General features: G+C 40.6%; 1 protein-coding gene across 1 annotated transcript; it reads right to left on the reverse strand.

The window, feature by feature from the left end:
- Positions 1-8,384: 8,384 nt before the first annotated feature.
- On the reverse strand, positions 8,385-11,754 carry LOC137298609 (uncharacterized). The gene is made up of 3 exons (XM_067830904.1): positions 11,417-11,754; positions 10,882-11,018; positions 8,385-9,427 (listed from the first exon to the last, which is right to left on the reverse strand). Exons 1-3 carry the CDS (start codon positions 11,752-11,754, stop codon positions 8,385-8,387), a joined length of 1,518 nt encoding a protein of 505 aa, XP_067687005.1.
- Between the last annotated feature and the right edge of the window lie 7,207 nt (positions 11,755-18,961).

The raw sequence follows: 18,961 nt of genomic DNA on the forward strand, positions 1-18,961 counted from the left end.
GTTCACCACGGTTGAAATGAGAGGATGCGTCAGATTATTCTATATACTACCTTGTACTACCCATTGTCATTATAATTGAAATGTGGAGTTTCTTTTCTTCTTCAATATATATGTCGAAATGGGTTTTCATTAACTCTAATGGTAGATCATCATTCCTGACCACACAGCATAACGTTTGTATACTGGATTGGGTATCTCAAAAACTACACCACTCATGCGGCCTCTCTGATCCATTACTGGGTCAATTAGACGATGCAAAGTAAGGGAATCGTCGCACTAACACACGTTTTTTTCTCAATTAATTTTGAAAGACTCTACAAGAAAACAAGCCCACTATGAAAACACCCAACGTCGAAATCGTGTCTAATACTCATGCCCGAACTGACTACAACACTGCAGCGTCGGTGGAATACCACTACATTGACAACGTCCAAGACTCCGTCTATCAACAGGCGACGGAGGAAAACCAACCGGAATCCGAAAATGATTATGAATTCATTGCTGAAACCAATCCTGGTTATGACTACATTGAACCAATAAACCACCCTCGTACGGTAAGATTTGAAGTGTTGTTTCTAGGTCAATAGGTCTCAACATTACTCTTTATGCACAGCAATATTACGAATACCAAAATACTAAAATCCTTAAATTTAAAAAAAGCACATTTTATTTATGAGAAACGGACGAGGTATTTGGATACAGCTTGGATCACTCACTCTGCAGTATTAACATAAATACATATACGTATTGTTTACCTTTCTTTATACAAGACGGACAGATAGAATGGGGAACAATAGAACAACAATTGCAAAAGTTAAAATAATCTTTTTGAATGACAAATATATGTTTGAACAATTTTAAATACATATATGTTTTAATTTATTCCAACAGTCTGATCTGGATTGCTATAATAGTTACTCAAAATTTATGTTCACAACATTGCGCAAATTAGACATCATGACAGTTTTCTATCCAGTATATGTCTGTCCAGTATACATTGACACTCAAATAGGTAATGATAAGAATTTCCACGGACATTTCCACAAGGGCTGGGTTATCATGTATATCAACACAGAATAGATCAGTGGACTACACATGTAACGTAGTTTTGTAAGGTCGTATTAGTTTTGACGTAATGAACATCACATTGTATTAAAACAACGACCACTGGAGATCAATAGTCACGATCGCCATTTTGGGCTACAATACTAACGGGTTCTCTATGAAGTATCGTAGAGGGTTTTTCATTCGGAAGTTCACTTTTCTGAACCAAAATTAACATAACTCCCTACTAATACGTTACGCATAACTAAAAAGGAGCCTAATTATCATGATACCAGTTATAAAACTGAAATGCAACTGAATCATAACGCCCTGGCGACATAAAAATATAAACTGTTTTTCCTTGTTTCAGTTTTCGAGAAGGGGTATTGTTCTTCTCGCACCCATATTTGCTGGCGTGGTAGTGAACACCATGGCTGGTTTATTCTTTGTGACCTTTCTACTGCAGATCGTTAAAGTTGGTATCGAAACTTTTGTCATATGCATGGTAGTTAGCGCAGTGGCAGGTAAGATATGTTGGAGACACATGATTATAGTGCGTGTGTTTCTTTTTTAATAACTATTGTTCACCATCAGATCGGTGAGCGAATAAAACAGGATAGACAAGTCACCGCTTTAACACTGCGTCTGTAACTGGAATGGTCCACCAAACCTAAAGGCATCATGGCCACAAACGTCATAAATTGTCGGTCTACTGTGTCAGTAATTGTCAAGGAAAAATGTATCCACTCAGAAACTAAATATTGTCATATTTTGCATTCAGTCACGAGGAGGAACATGTTTCTCATATGTTGTTAATTTCAGCTGCCTCTTCTGGTCCGCTTATGATCAGATACGGCTTCCGCAAGGTCGCTTTTCTCGGAAGTGTTTTACTCCTCTTTTCCTGTATCTCGTCGTCATTGGCAACTATAGATGACATTAAGCCATCCATCACACTCATCGTCATGAAAGGTCTGTTTCGAATCGATATTCGAGTGAAACCTTGGGGGTATTGCGTTAGTTTCTAGACAAGATCCTCGTGTAACGAATACATAATGTAAGGAGTCATGGGCATATTGAGAGGCATATTGGAGGTCAACTGAAAGTTGATGAATATGAGTGTTGTGAAAGGAACAGTATTTGGGAAAAAATAATGATGACGCAGCTAAGAATAGAATGCATTTGTGTAGTGTATTGAAAAAGGACAGTTACATGACTCACTCACTTGACTAATGTTGACACATGTTATCGTATCACAATTGAATAGAACGGTGTTCATGCTCATGATCACTGGATTGTATGGTTCAGACTCGATTATTTATGGACCATCGCCATACAGCAGGAATATTGCTGAGTGTGGCGTTAAACAAGAAACCAACCAACCAACTTCTTCATTATGCAACGTCTAAATGAGACTAAAAGGTGTACTCAACATGCATCCATTCATTTCCATTCCCACCAGCCTCCTCCAACAAATCAATTCTTAAGAGTTACATATTGATATGAAGCCTCTGTGTACCTAGGGCTCGCCCTTGATAAACGCCTTTCGATTTCCTTGCTAGGTTTATCTGTTGGTCTTCTTCATTCTACTGGAGTGGTAGCTACAGTAGACCACCTCAAGACTCGCCCAGCTGTCGCAGTTATCATCAGCTACAATAGCTTCATCATTGGAGCAGCTAGTTCCCTACTCGCCCGCATTCGCTCCGAAATAGGGCTTGAGATACCTGCTTTATTGGGACTTGTGGCGGCATTGTTTCTACAAAAGAACTCACAGACCCATCAAAATGTGACCATGATCTTCAAACATCCACCGTTTTATGCCCTCGTATCGATAGCAGCTGTCTGTTCTATGGGTAGGTATTTTAGATGTTGTTAATTGAAGATGATGCAGAGCGTGAATCAAAGTTCTGTGATGATCCAACAGTCACGGGAACCTTGACTCGATATGAAGATTTATGCCCCGTATCTGCTAATGGTCTGATCTTGACATTGGAAAACAACTATGACTGATACAAGAAAAATGTTTTTGTATTCTTTTTGAAGGAGATGTTTGGTATCAGTTTTCAATCTTTTGAAAACATTGTATGCCGTCAATCTTACAAAGAGGTCAGGGCGGGGATGTAGCCTAGTGAGTAAAGTGTTCTCCCATCACCCCAAACTTTTGATTCCCCACATGGGTTAAATGTGTGAAGATCATATCTGGTATCCCTCGCCGTGATAATGCTGGATATTGCTAAAAGGGAGGGGTGATACTTACTGACTCAGTAACAACAAACTGGTCAGAAGCAATGAATTTTAATGTCGAACTGGCAAATACATGTGTTGGTCTTGTTTTCACAGTTGTGTGCTAGATGTATGTGGTTTTCCATGTCAGATTATAAGTCTCATGGATGTAATAACGTCTGACAGGGTTTCCAAACAATACAGTCCTCGTCGTGCACTCTCCAACCTGGACGATTATTATCATGGCGATCGCTATCTGCATCATCCCTATCATCGTGCTGGTTGTTCTGTTCGTCATCCCAAAAGAATTCAAATTCCTGACAGAATGTATGAAAAGGTCAGCCCTTTTATCCATGGGACTATCGGTCGTAGGTGCTGGTGTCGTTGTCACTGCCCACAAGGTGATCCCTCCTTATCTGGGGGTTGTCAGTACTGGATTTGCCTTTCGTGAGTAAATTAAATTTACTTTACGCACTCCACTGCACATCCATAGAAAATCTGGAGATTGACTATTTGATCACATTTGAGTGAGAGGGTAGTTGCAATATTTATTATGACTCAGACTGTCGAAAACCAGTAACGTTCTCAGACGCATTTAGTGTCAATCTTTTGATTTCAAGTTTTATCAACACTATGCCCTCACTAGCAGCATTCAACAGTTGTTCGGGACATGTTGATAATCACCTGACAAAGTCACGCCCCTTCACAATAATACACCAAATCAGTTGTGACACGACCACGCAATGCATTAGTATTCACTTGATCAGGTCAAGCTGAACAGCCTGTAAATACTTCAATTTTTGTTCCAGTGCTCTCCCATCTGATGTTGCGAGTAGCTCTGGTCAGCACTACTGAAAGAAGTAGCCTGGCGTTGGCCCTCCCTCTCTTGTGTTGTTGTCAGTTAACGGGAGGAATTATTGGTGCTGAGATTACGGGTGAGTAGGGTCCGGTATTTCTGTAGATTGAGTGAAGTTTTGTTTGTGCTCTTGTATAACGCCGCACTCAGCAATATTCCAGCTATATGGCTGCAATCTGTAAAGATCAACCATACAATCATGTGGCTGAAGAGGAGGATATATGAATTCAAGAAAACATATAACATGATCTATTCAACATGTTGTCTTTTTGTACGCGTCAATGTTTCATTAAGTTTCTTATTATCTTTAGTAAGTTATTATCACAGATTACTATTTCATGGTTATACACATAATAATCAGTAATCCAAGCTTTTCGGTAATTAGTTTCAATGTACACAATTAATACATTCCGTTGTTGATAATTATCGATTATAGATACTTATCTATGGAGATATCATTATAGTAACTGTCTCATAAATGATTTATGCTTACAACAGCATCTACCATTGCCATTTTAGACAGCATCCTGAAAGAAACATCGTCAGTAAGTTATGCCATGTGTTTCGGTGGATCGTCCCTGATCGTTGCCGGAGTTGCATGGGTGTTGTTGGTAAGACGCGGGTCCCGTCCTAGCCATGTGCCTGCCGAAGACATCATCCGTCGGGAGGGAGATCACCCTGGTGATGGTGAGAGAGAGGACCATGTCGAGGTCCATGTCGAAGACCATGTCCAGGACCAAGTCGAGGACCATGTCGAGAGTCAAGTCGAGGTCCATGTCGAAGACCACGTCTAGGGCCAAGTCGAAGACCATGTCGAGGGCCACGTCGAGGGTCAAGTCCAGGACCATGTCCAGGACCATCTCCAGGACCATGTCGAGGGCCATCTCCAGGACCATGTTGAGAGTCAAGTCGAGGACCATGTCGACAACCACGTCGTGGTCGAGGCTGAGGACTCTTGCAACTGATAGGTCTGTACACAACCAAGCTGGTGCGACAGACTTAGGATGGTACACGGCAGAACGCTGTAAATAGCTTTCCTGTATCCAAGGAGGATTTCTTTCTTTCTCATTGTCTCTCACTTTTTGTCTGCACAATTGTTCCGTGATTTTTTTGTCAAAGGGTCAGTGAGCACCTATTGGTGGAGACTAGACGCTTTCTAAATCTGTTATTACTACAAACTGGTCAGAGGTAATAAACATTCAACGTAAGGCAAAATTGTGAAAAATAGCAATGGTACCTCTTATTTTAGAATATGTCTTTTAATACAAGTTATTATGGGGCAGCTTTGAACTTTATGGCAGTGATAGAAGTGTTAAACATGTCTGCCGAAAACTTTCTGAAGTAAGTTGAAATTATAAACAGAGGAAGTATCTCGAACTTTTTGTATTGTATTCATAAAAAGTATTTCAGTGGACAAGTGTGTTATCAAAATGGATGTTATCCTGTAGTGCATACATCATTTCCAGTTTCTAATAGTGTCAGCGAGCCTGTTAGTCGCCTCCTACGTTAAGCATAGTTTACTGAAGATCAATTTTAACTCTGATCTTCACTAGTTTTACCCATTTCATAAACACCCAGTATCGTCACAAACTTTTAGAGATCCAAGCAAATTATTTTTCACAAAATGGAATCTTTTTTCTGAGGATAATCAAGAAGGGTTATTCTTTTGCATTGAGTTTTAACATTTGCTTGATTTTATACTCTCTGTTCCTGAACAGCATTTTGTACTGGATAAATCACCCTCAATAATAAATAGACTGGTTCCTCTGTGTGTTTGTGCTTGAAAATAAATATCTCCAGGAAATCGGTTACGTGTTGAAAACGTTATTGCCAATAGCGAAGAACATAGCTGTAACATTGGTTAATTTAATAAATGCCGTGTTATGCTATATACCTATATGCGTAAGATTTTAAAATAGGTCATTAAATGTTTTGGATGAAATACCGAAAACAATAGTACAAGGGAGATAACTCGATGGTTTTACTTTATACATACAAATCAGATTATGTGGTAATGACTGAATGCAATATCAGTCATTTGCCACAAGGGTTATAGTACCTGTGATCACCTGGGTTAGAACTGGTCTTCAGCTACCCATGTTTGTCATATGAGGCGACAAACGGTATCGGGGTGTCAGGCAAGCTGACGTGACTGTCGTATCGTGTCGTTGTCGTACCCCAATTGAGAAGATCAAGTCTACAGATGCCAGTCACTGGATTGTCTGGTCCAGACTCGATTATGTACCAACCGTTGCCACATAGCTGGGGATTGCTAGGTGAAGCGTTTAGAAAGAAAGAAACAAAACAATGGAATACAGCGGCGTTGCCAAGTCATTTGGTCAAGCGAACCTCTAATCTATGTAGAGAATCAGAAAAGAATGGCAACTACAAATCGATATCTCTTTATATATTTACAAAACTATTACACTTCGCAAGGAGGTTGAGGAAAATAAATGAGAAGATGATGGCTGCGAACGCTTTGCTGAAATAAACCCTACAGATTATTACTTAGAATCAGGTCACTGCCTCATATTTCTGAAATTAACTCGGGGATAATTTACATTCGATCAATTCACTGCCTGATATTGCTGAAATTAACTCTGAGATAATTTACATTCGATCAATTCACTGCCTCATGTTGCTGAAATGAACTCTGAGATAGTTTATATTCAGTCAATTCACAGCCTCATATTGCTGAAATTAACTCTGGGATAATTTACATTCGATCAATTCACTGCCTCATGTTGCTGAAATGAACTCTGGGATAGTTTACATTCAGTCAGTTCACAGCCTCATATTGCTGAAATTAACCCTGGGATAGTTTACATTCAATCAGTTCACAGCCTCGTATTGCTCACATTTTTCCATGAGATTGACTCATTCATCTATGTCATCATATCTCTTCTAAGTAATAAGTATTACATCATTAACATCAACAAAGAAATAACAACGGGAATAATCATTCTCACAGTTCTTCTATTATTATGTTTAGAAATGTGTTGAATTTTTTTATATAATAACAGCAATGTTTCCACAGGAGCGAGTGTCATTTGATAGCAAACCACACACACACACACACACACACACACACACACACACACACACACACACACACACACACACACAGAATGTACTTGAATATTCCGGAATATGCCTAAAAATTTCCAGATCAGTCTTGTTTTCCAATTGGAATGTCATCTGTTCAATGTTAAAGGATACTGATACACGTGATATTTCCACACATAGTAACCTAATTATTTGATCATTTCATCATTTCATCAATATTTGTATGAAAAAATTACAGTGATTTGGGAGTACAGCTCAATTTGTCATTTGAATCTTCGTCAGCTCCATCGGATACGTCATTGGAGCTACAAAGTTAATCCTTTAGAGTATACCAAGGCTATACGGTTACTGACAGCTATTGGTGTGTTGTGTTGCACGTTTACATCATACTATGAGAGAGTGAGTGAGTTTAGTTTTACGCCGCACTCAGCAATATTCCAGCAGTATGGTCTGTAAATAATCAAGCCTGGACCAGACAATACAGTGATCAACAACATGAGCATCGATCTACGCAATTGGGAACCGATGACGTGTCAACTAAGTTAGCGAGCCTGACCACCTGATCCCATTAGTCGCCTCTTACGACAAGCATAGTAGTCATGAGAAGCATGGGTTACGGAAGATCAGTTCTGACTCGGACCTTCGCGGGTCCATACTGCGAGACAGCACTTGAGGAGTTCTTCACTCTACGCCTTGTTACTGATAAAAGCGTCAGTATAAGTTGTTACGGCAAAGGCCCAGGTTCGATTCCCCACATTGGTACAAGGTTCTAATATGACTAGAATAGTGCTAAAAGTGGGGTAATTGCCCACTCCAACTCACTTTCTCACCCACTGAACACGTATAGCCTTACCAAGATTTATGTAATTGACATATATAAATATGTTATAAATAAGGCATATCAAACACAGTATACCCAGTCAAGCACCAAAGCGCGGCTCACAGACTCAGTGATCCTGCCACGGCGTGTGTTGTCCAAAGCTTCCATACCGTCACTTTGGAAATACAGTATTGTTGTGTTAAAGGAACCTTTTCATACCTAAAGAACATGACATACATGTGGAAGATCGATTACAAATATACTCGTTGAAAAACAAAGCATTCGACGAAACCTAGAAAAAGAATATCTTTGCTTTTATGTGTTCCCTTATTTTTTCCATAAGTATATGTACTGAACAGACTGGTGAACATAACAAAGTTATCCGTACACATTGAACAGCGGACGGAGTTTGCTGGGTGAACACTTGATCAGTTTATGTTCGACCATACAGTAAAGGCCTTTCTGCGTCCCTCTGACGTAAGCGGCTACCCCACTAAACGTGAACACCAGAACGTCACACGACATCAGCACGTGCTGATCCAGAATAACCTTCTTCCATCCATCGCAACGTGATCTTCTATCAGTGCCCAGTTCCATATGAAACACTTTTCCTTCGCTTTCCATAATTTGGCTTGGGAATAACTTCCGGGCTTGTTGCATGACAGTTTCGGAGTCGGAAGTGGCAAATATTTTGTATGTTGACGGATCACTAAAATTTCTAAAGAAGTTCCAAATCTTTTGCACATCTTGCATCGTAGCTCCTCTACGATTTTTATTGTCATTTGGATTTGAAGGATTTTTAAAAAGTCGAATCTGTGCACAAACGAGCTTCGATGATCCCCTTGGTTTAGCTCTTGATAGAAACCGTGATAAGGCTTCTTTCAAAGATGCTGATAAAGAAAATAGAGTCTTGTACGCTGTGGCAAAGACTTGGTCCCTTGTCTTATTTTCCATCCATGAGAATTCTTTCCCATGAACTCTGTTGACCTTGAGGGATTCAACATAATCCAAATCGACAAGAAAATATGCAATGTCATGTTTCAACCAGGCGGTAAAATTCAGAGTTTTCGATTTGCTAATCAAACTGACTTTGCCCATCTCATTGTACACACCTGCTGGCCTGTCATCTCTTATTACTTCAAACCTGGCTTCATTCCAGGGAACAGAATTCGGTGTTAGGAATGACGTCAGGTTACACGGTAGGGATGTAATGTCGATACCATCCTTTCTCGGAGTTGCTATGGAGATGTAGAAACCCATTAAAATGCCCTTTAGTCTATTGGACCATCCACCACAGAGATCAGATTTAGCACACCTGTATATAAGATACTTAGTGTTTGACATATGGTGAGTGTCCATCTTGGATTGTCTCCCATCCAACATTGGGATCAAGGTCAAGTCTCGATTTGAACCTTTTGAACCTTTTGATATTCTTACGCCATTCTAAGATCGAACTCCGGAGGTGGCCAACCTGTTTGTAACGTCAAAAGTATTTGGGACCATCTTTACAAAAGACCATGGGTAAATCGTAAAGTAGTTGGTGACGATAACAATATAGGTACCTCAAACGGCGACCGGGAAAGTTAAGAACAGAGCTGATGACTTGGATTTCTGAAAGCATAAACAGCGGAGAATAAATCTTTTTGCAATGATTGTGTCAATTTTGTCTAAGGTTTGCGGGACTCCATGGTATACCGATCGTCCATTTTTAGCTGAAGTATTGCGTACAATGGCAAAAAATAGCATTCCAGAAAATCAAAAGCATTTTGTTCATGTAAAGAATCGAAAACACATGTACAAGTCATCTGCAATTCCATGCGTGCCATTAAAGGTGACTATGCTTGTCGTAAGAGGCGACTAACGGGGTCGGGTGGTCAGGCTCGCTGACTTGGTTGACACATGACATCAGTTTCCAATGGTGGAGATCGATGTTCATGTTGTTAATCATTCCACGGTCTGGTCCAGACTCGATTATTTACAGACCGCCACCATATATCTGGAATATTGTTGAGTGCGGCGTAAACCTCAACTCACTCACTCACTCATTATTTCAGTAGGGACGGTGAGGTAACGCGGAAGATGCAGCCGTCTCTCGTCACAGGTCAAGGTTCACGGGTCACGGGTTCTACTACCTAGTGAGCCTACCTTGATACTTCTGGGAGTGTATCAAAACGGCTAGACGCCATGCTCACTAGCTTTTGGGGGCACGTGGCAGCCAGGTATGCCAATCGCGGGCTTAACATCAAATATTGGGTGCCTCCCCAAGGTTAAATGTTATAGCAACTAAAACCTGACTAGTAGATATTTCGAATAGTTCCAAAACTACTAGTTATCACGTATTAATAAGGACGGTTATAGCTGTACATTCTCTCCATTAATCCACCATTTCAACAGAAGAATAACAAAATGACAAATCCTTATAAAACGGACAAAAACCATTTACTCAGTATTATTTCCGTGTCATTTTAATTATGATAATAATAAGGGTATTTATAAAGCGCTAGCTCCACATCACTGTGGGACATGCTCAAAGCGCGTATGACATCTATCCAAATGCACAGGGTGGACAACAGTGGATACAGTTAGTGGTAGCGTTGGAAGAGATACGTTTTTAGTCCAGATTTAAAGACAGACAGCGTAAGTGCACTCTTGAGGTTAAATGGGAGAGAGTTCCATAATGAGGCAGCTGCATGTGAGAAGGATCGAGCCCCAAAAGATTTCAGTTTATATACTGGTACAGTCAAGAGAAGTTGGTCAGCTGATCGGAGATTTCTAGAGGGCTTGTAGTGGGCAAACATCTCCTGAAGATAGACAGGGGCAGTGTTTTGAAAAGACTAGTAGACTAAAGAAAGGATCTTAAAGTCAATCCTTTCACGGATCCTGAGCAAGTGCAGTGACTGTAGAGCTGGGGAGATGTGAGAATGGAGCTTAGTCCTGGTTATGATACGGGCAGCCCTGTTCTGTATCCTCTGCAGTGTGTTCAGCTGATCTCCTGATATTCCCACGAGTAAGCTGTTACAGTAATACAGACGAGGAAGTATGAGTGATCTAACCAGAGTGGCTGTAGTTTCACCTGTAAGAAGATGACGGATTGATCCTATGTTTCTCGAATGAAAGTGACATACTTTGCAGAGATGGTCCACTTGTTTATCCATAGTAAGACAAGAGTCAATAAAAACACCAAGATTTTTTACATGAGTCGAGAAAGGTATGGGAAACTGTCCAATTTGCAGGTGGGTTAGCCGGGATTTTTGCTGTCTAGAAGGTGGAGCGATGATGATGGCCTCTGTCTTTTCCTCATTTAATTTAAGCATGTTGGTTGACATCCAGGATTTGACATTGTTAAGACAACTTTCCATGTTATGCAAAGATTCCATCTGACTTGCTAGGGTGAGTCTGAAACTGTCTACCATCTTAACTGTCTGTCATCGGCATAGAAATGATGAGCCACGTGCTTCTCTGATATCAAGTGTCCCAGAGGTCTTGTGTACATAGTGAACAGGATCGGACCTAGCACGGACCCTTGAGCGACACCACAGGCCAGGACTTCACTACGGGACATAGCTTTATTTATCTGGACAAACTGTTTCCTATCTGTAAGGTATGATGAACACCACTCCAGGACAGTGTCGTTCAAGCCATAGTCATTATCCAAACGACTCAGCAACATTGCGTGGTCGATGGTGTCGAAAGCGGCTGATAGGTCTAACAGGACTAACATGGCGATGTCTCCAGAATCACCAGACATCTTTATGTTATTCAAAACACAGTTTAGAGAAGTCTCACTGCTGTGTGTCACTCTATATGCGGACTGATGGTTGTCCATCAGATTAGACTTTTGAAGTTGGATTCGATTGTTGTAAGTCGCACGTGGTTGACATAGGTTTTTTCACTTTTCTGCACATTTTTTCCACTTGTGCGTTTCACAAATCCGAAGTCGTAATGGATTTCGTGGACGATGAATTTCAAATAACGTTATGACTACGGATATATACATCACATGCCAATTTAGCAAAGCCATAACAATGCTGCTTGTCTATCTATACAATAAGGATATTCTGATAATTCAAGATGCCACTGCATGATACCTGTAGTGCAGGGTAACTGAGGAACCCACATCCTGTGTAGGAAACAAGATTCCTGGTAGCTGGAGTTCTTGGAATGACAGGACCCGAGAAGGTCCAGGGGTAGAGTCGGCCTCCAGCAACCCATGCTGGCCATAAAAGGTGACTATGCTTGTCGTAAGAGGCGACTAACCGGATCGGGTGGTCAGGCTCACTGACTTGGTTGACACATGTCATCGGTTCCCAATTGCACAGATCGATACTCATGTTGTTGACCACTGAATTGTCTGGTCGACTCGATTATTTACAGACCGCTGCCATATATCTGGAATATTGCTGAGTGCGACGTAAACCTACTTCACTCACTGGTAAAGGAAATGGAGTACAGATATTGGTGTTGTAAGGTATTTTACCCGTGAAGATCAGGGTAAGAATTGGTCTTCAACTGCCCATGCTTGTAGTAAGATCGCGGGGTCAAACACGCTGTCACGGTTGACACATGTCATCTCGTAAATGCTGACTCGATTGTGTGCTAATTGTGGAGTTAGACAGCAAACACACAACAACGCTGTATGGTATTTCGTTCTGGTGACAAAATACTATCACCAACTGAAAGCGGACGTTTGAATTCATTCTGTGATGCATGTCCAGGTCCTCCCGGCAACCTATGCTTCTCGTAAGAGGCTACTATCTACCTAAAGGGTTTAACATGCGCCTGACGTTAATCACTGGTGTGAGCTCCAGACTGTTAACAACAACCTGTGATAGATATACTCTTTAAACAAATGAGGAACTTCATTTTTTCCAAGTAGATTAATGTTGCGTGTGTTCAATTTTCATTTTCAAAAAATAAGAAAAACAAAACAACAAAACAAAATAACAAACAAATAAAAACCACTAACAAGTGACTGATACAAGGTGATTGTCAAAAGTGATTTAAACCTTGAAGACCTTCAAAATCAAGAATGGCATGCACGTACATTTTATGCGTTATGTTTAATAGTTGTAAAAAAGAGAAATGGTTGTGTGTTTATAACATTTCTACCTTTTTCTCAAAAAGTTTTCAACACTTGTACTTCCTATTCAAATTGAAAGTTCAGGTCCCCTACGTTTTGAGAGTAAATGTTCGGTAATAGTGCCGTGTTCAATAAAAACGCACACATACTGATTTTCAGTTACCCATGATCATACAGGTTTTAAATAAGGTATTGCCATATAATGCCATGTCCTTGATTATTGCCGGAGTTGAAGCCATCATTGCATGGGTGTTAATAAAAAGTTGGCCACCTCTCAGTGATAAACCTGTAGCCCAGGGTTTTTTGATGGGCGGGGAGGACAACGCCGACAACACCGGTGACGACCTTGGCGACGACCTCGGCAGTGGAGACACAACTGGGGTCCAATAATCATTTGTTGCATGAGTCGATTGATATATTAGACAAATAGGGGAACTCCAGTTTTTTAACTTACGATTTAGATACTTGGGATGTGTATCGGAGTCAATGTTGATATGATGAGAATGTTTTGTGAGTGCCACACCACCTGCACTTCATTGTACAGTAATCGATCTTGAAAGATGATTGATGTATGAGGTCAAATTTGCATGTGTATGATTTTCAGTTTTAAACCAAAAATGCTGGAAACAAACACTAAAACTGTGTGATGCAAGATGAATGTCAAAATTAATGGTCTAAGTGATTGATCGACCTTCTTGAAAACCGACAAAATCAAGAATGACATTCCATACACGTGTAAGAGGCTACGGCGTTGTGCACATGCATCCCATGCTTTGTGTAAATGGTGGAGCTTTCATGCGATTTCTATCCTTGAACAGTCCTTTTAACGCTTATACTTCCTATCCCAAGTATTCCTTCCTTATTTTAAGAGTATATATAGACTGCTTGAATATCTATGTCGGACATCTATGATAAACTGCTAAGTGATGACGAGTATTTAGCATATATGATGATGATGATGATAAATCTATGATAGTAATAGTGATGTTGAGACTGTTATGATGGCGTCGATTGTGATGATCGTGGCTCTGACGATGAATGAGTGTATTTGAATGTATGTTATGTTGTTCACTGGTCACGGGGATACAGGGAACAAACAAACATCGAAGGAACATAAGTCCATGAACCCCGAGGGACCAGTGAACAACTTATATTGTCGTTTTTTGACTGACTGAGAAACTATTGCTCAATGCGCTACAATGTGACACAGCGACAATTCTAAGGGAGTTTGTATGGGTTGAATGATCGGAAAATGAGTGACGAAAGCATTGGTCACCAACAGTATGTCTTGCATGGGACAGCTACATGTCAGCAGAAGAGTATGACTCAATCGACCCACTCAACCCTGTCAACCCTGTAAACCCAGTCACCCCAGTCACAACGGCGGAGATGTGAAAACGTCAGTGAATAGCCATAGCTACTGTATTCAGATAACAAGAGAACGATTGCCGTCTAATCCGGTAGTTTATGCTTGAAAGCATGCATAATGGGCGTCCATATCGATTTCAATGTTGTGTTTGTGGCACTCTTCACTTTCCTCAAGCAAAAACATTTCCATCTCGAACTTTGATCTTAAACAAACTTTTGTTGGACAAATCAGGCTACACGACTATGATTCATGTGTATATGTAAATAACAGGTTCAAATACTCAATTAATACTTAAATGTCATTTCAAATATTAGGACGGTTCTATTGCCTTTCAGTATAATGATCAAAATCTGACATTTGCATGTACTGTTTTGAAACCGGCATTGCTTTCATATGCAATTTACCTGAAAACAGAATAGCAATACTTCCTTTTCATACGGAATTATTTTTCTGGGACAAAATCGTTTACGTTTATACATCACCAGCGTCATTAAGTGTGTCAGACAATACCGTGTGAGCATTGCGTCTGTGTTTTCGACACATTTGACAGAAGTTGACATGTCTGCGGACACCATCCTACAATCTTCACATCTTGAGCCTCGTGTTGAGCACTTGTGTCTCGAAGAGGAAAGCCCTGGTACTTCTCAAGATAAATCCAAGGAAGGTTTCGTCACAGGTCCGAGCCACCGGCCACAGAAACCATCGGTGAGTGATCTTTGTGCTTTAGTCTGCGGAAAGAGATCATTCAGATCGTTCAAGTGTTTTGTTTGAATATTTGATAGTACTAACGCCGCCAAACACACTTTGGCGAAAGATGACAATCCTCTGCGGGAGTTTCGATTTAGTTTGTTGAGAAATAACCGAAAACACAAATTCATAATCTTAGAGTGATTCTTTTGTAAAGGGAAATCTTAACATTTCTCATGAAGAAATAACAGTACATTTGGAAACATTTCGTCTTTTTCGATTCTGTATAGTACTATATAACATAAATAATCACAGCTCTTTGAAATAACTACGTGCCTTTGGCACCACTGACCTGGTATCTATTCCGTTTGACCTTGCTCGGTCCAGTGACCTTGATACGGTAGTCAAGTGTAATATATCAACATGCCAAATGCAAGTTGGAAGGATCTCCTATGTCAGCGACTGGGGACATAAAGATGAGTCTTTAATGCCATAACTGATTATGATGTTAGAAATCAAACAGTTGTGAGGTATGCTGCTTCTCATTGTATTGTGATAATTGTGGCATCGCTTTGTATAGAGGATATTAATACCGTGTAATACCATTTCTAATAAACGCGTTAAAGAACAAATACACTCACATTTTTGTACTCTTTCAACCATTACATATAAAAGAATTATGGTTAATCTTAAGCGAAACATCAAATCCGTTCTTAACGCGTGATTAATTAATACCGAGCGTTAATAACGACAACGAAATCATAATCAGGTTATGTAACTGTCGCTAGTATGACGCCATTTGAGGAGGAATTTTCAGTTAGTTGCATATAAAAACGATTTTCAATTAGTTGTATATAAAATATGTAACAAGCTTGTCTTTTTACTGATTTCCCGGTGTCAGCAAAGACATGCCGAATCGTTGTGTTGCCGTCAATAACAACTGACGAATCACAATGGCGTCACCGCCGGTAAAACGTTCGTTACTGAGAACGGTATTGATTTTGCTTGTTACCCTTTGCTATTCGTCGTTTCTGAGTGATATTTGAAGAGGAAACCTCTTCGTATTTTATTTTTAGTAAAACTTAGTTGACAGATTGTAACTGACGAGTGAAATGGAGTTACATGCCAGATAAAAAAATCGTCCCGTCCAGCCGCTGCATGAGAGTGGGAAGCGTATTGTCTCTCAAAGAAAATGATCTATCTGACAATTCACGTCCGTCTAAGATACTAACAGGGGAAGGGCAACTTAATTATGTTGTTCCTCTTAACTTTTTACAAAGAAAAAACCGCCATGAACACTGCCACGTGTTCACGTTGTCGATCGTTTCGATATCTATAAAACAGCTTGTGACGCCTTTATTTCATAATGGGATGTTCAAATCAGTAATATGAAAATATCTGTTTCTACCTTTTAATGAACAAAGCAAAAGACATATTTCCCCTCCATCACTACTTTATTTGTGCGCTTTCTGTGTATGGATGTGTGTGTGTGTGTGTGTGTGTGTGTGTGTGTGTGTCTGTGTCTGTGTCTCTGTGTGTGTACATATCTTAATGTAAACAAAATCACAAAACAACCGCAGCATTATAACCTATATTTGATCTTATTTTGTGAAATCCTAATTTACAAACATCCACAATTCTGGACTTCAGGAACTACCAGCATCTATGTGCAGGTATGTCACACCACCACAAAGAATATCCAGGATACAATCTGCACCTGTACACTGAACCATCTTTCAGAAACAGGAAACCTGTGATGGAGATTCTTTGAACAGAGGATGCACAGTTATCCAACCAATTAATAGGTTTGAAATAGAAATACACTAGATGAAATTAACTTCTTTTTCTTCAGAGATATTTCACTGCTAATTACTAATGTACCTACGGTGCAAAAAATATATCCTAAGCTCAAAGCATTTTGTCATTATTGCCTCTTAAACAATGGCAATCTTTGTTTTCTTAGATTTGAGAGCATATCTCTGGAGAACACAACATTAAATCTGATCTATTTCCTTTACTGAGATACCTGCTAGTGTCATCCAAAATTATATTAAAGGTGTTTCAATATGTGCTAAAAGTCATAGCACACATGAAAATGACCTAGAGCTTTCACCTCCTACAAACGAGTGTGCAATTCAATATGGAAGTCATTTTCTTCTAATAATAATGTTAATAATAATAATCAACTAGTTGTTGGACACAATTTTAAATTTGAGGCTGATTTTGTTGATGGCGTTTTACTGCTGGACGGTACAGCGATGGGAGTAAACCAGGTGGAGTCCTGTACCAAGTCTGTCCAGAGTCTGTCATTTGTGAAGAAGCTTTCTGAGAAGCCATTGCAGCGTGTGTACATGCAGCGTGTGGAACAGAACAGCAATCCAACCGACTCCTTCGCCTGGATGAAGTCGGCTGGTCTCAAATGTGAAACTGAGGGCTTCCTTGTTGCTGCTCAGGACCAGTCACTTCCCACTCGCAATCGCCAGAATGTGATTCTTAATCAAAATGTGAACATGAAATGTCGTCTTTGCAAAGAATTGCACAGACACTGTCCAACACCTTGTCAGCGAATGCCCTTCCTTGGCACAAACAGCATATCTTAAAAGACATGATGGCATGGCTCGCTGCTTTTAGTATCATCTCCGCCATGCCTGTGACTTTGACTCCGTGGTCCATCCATGGTACGACCCTGAACATGTCCAGGGCGTCCTGGAAAATGATGCTTTTAAGCCTCTCTGGAATAGGCCAATATACAGCCTGAGACGAATTCCAGCCAACAAACCTGATCTTGTGATGTGATTGACAAGATTTAGGAAAAGCATGATAAATATGCAGACCTCGCCTTTGAAATGTCTCGCTTGCATCCCAAGTACACTGTCGTCAGGCTCCCCATTGTTCTCGGTGCCCTTGGTTTGGTATCTCCTGATTTCTTTTCGCAGATGAGGAGAGTGCCCGGGTTCTCCACCGGGAGCACATCCCTTCTGACAATCTGGGTAATGCAGAAGGCTGCATTGTCGGGGAGCCTTCATATTCTCCGGAAAGTTCTTGGTGGGTTCGACTAGGCAGTGTTTCCTGGGAGAAGTGCCATTTGCTGTCTGGGCTGTTTGTAGAGGGGGAGAGGGCTCTGAGCTTATGATGAGCATTACCGGCCTGACTGCCAGGATCACCCAAACCCTCTCTGCTGTATTTCAATTCTAATCTGTAAAACATAATAATAATCAACTAATAATCAACAAACCTAGTAGTATATACAATGGGGGTTCTGGACCACTTTCAAGAAAAGTCTCTACAAAGCCTTATTTAATAAATAAGGCTTTGGTTGGGGCCTTAGCTCTTGCTACTATTACCCCTACTACAAAAAGGTTGGGTGTCTATGAAACAGTTTACCGTGTATTGGTTGGAGGCAACACTGTGCCGTACGGTACGATCAATAATTCTTCTCTTACAAAACCCCTACCCGGCCCATCCCTCAAGTAGTACAAGTTAGGTTCGTCGGCTTTCATATCCACTTTATCTATGTTGCAAGTTTTGACTGACCATATAGGATCGGTGGCTCGCTTACGGCTATCGCCCTCGTGTTCCCCCGGCTGGTATAGATACCTCACTAGGGCCCTATCTGGTATCTGTTTCTCCTTCCCACGCAATGGAGCGGCCGACTCTGCAACTATTGATTTTAGTTTGATAGCGTCTGCCGGTTTCTTACCGGTGAGACGGGTGACTTCATGGTTGATTGCCGACACCACCTTGGGTAACCTCGTGACCCATTCAGTCGATCGTTTTCCAGGGGTGGCCATCTCCCTAGCATACTGATAGCCGAACAAG

Source organism: Haliotis asinina, chromosome 10 (genome assembly GCF_037392515.1).
Source record: "Haliotis asinina isolate JCU_RB_2024 chromosome 10, JCU_Hal_asi_v2, whole genome shotgun sequence".
Classification (NCBI taxonomy): domain Eukaryota; kingdom Metazoa; phylum Mollusca; class Gastropoda; order Lepetellida; family Haliotidae; genus Haliotis; species Haliotis asinina.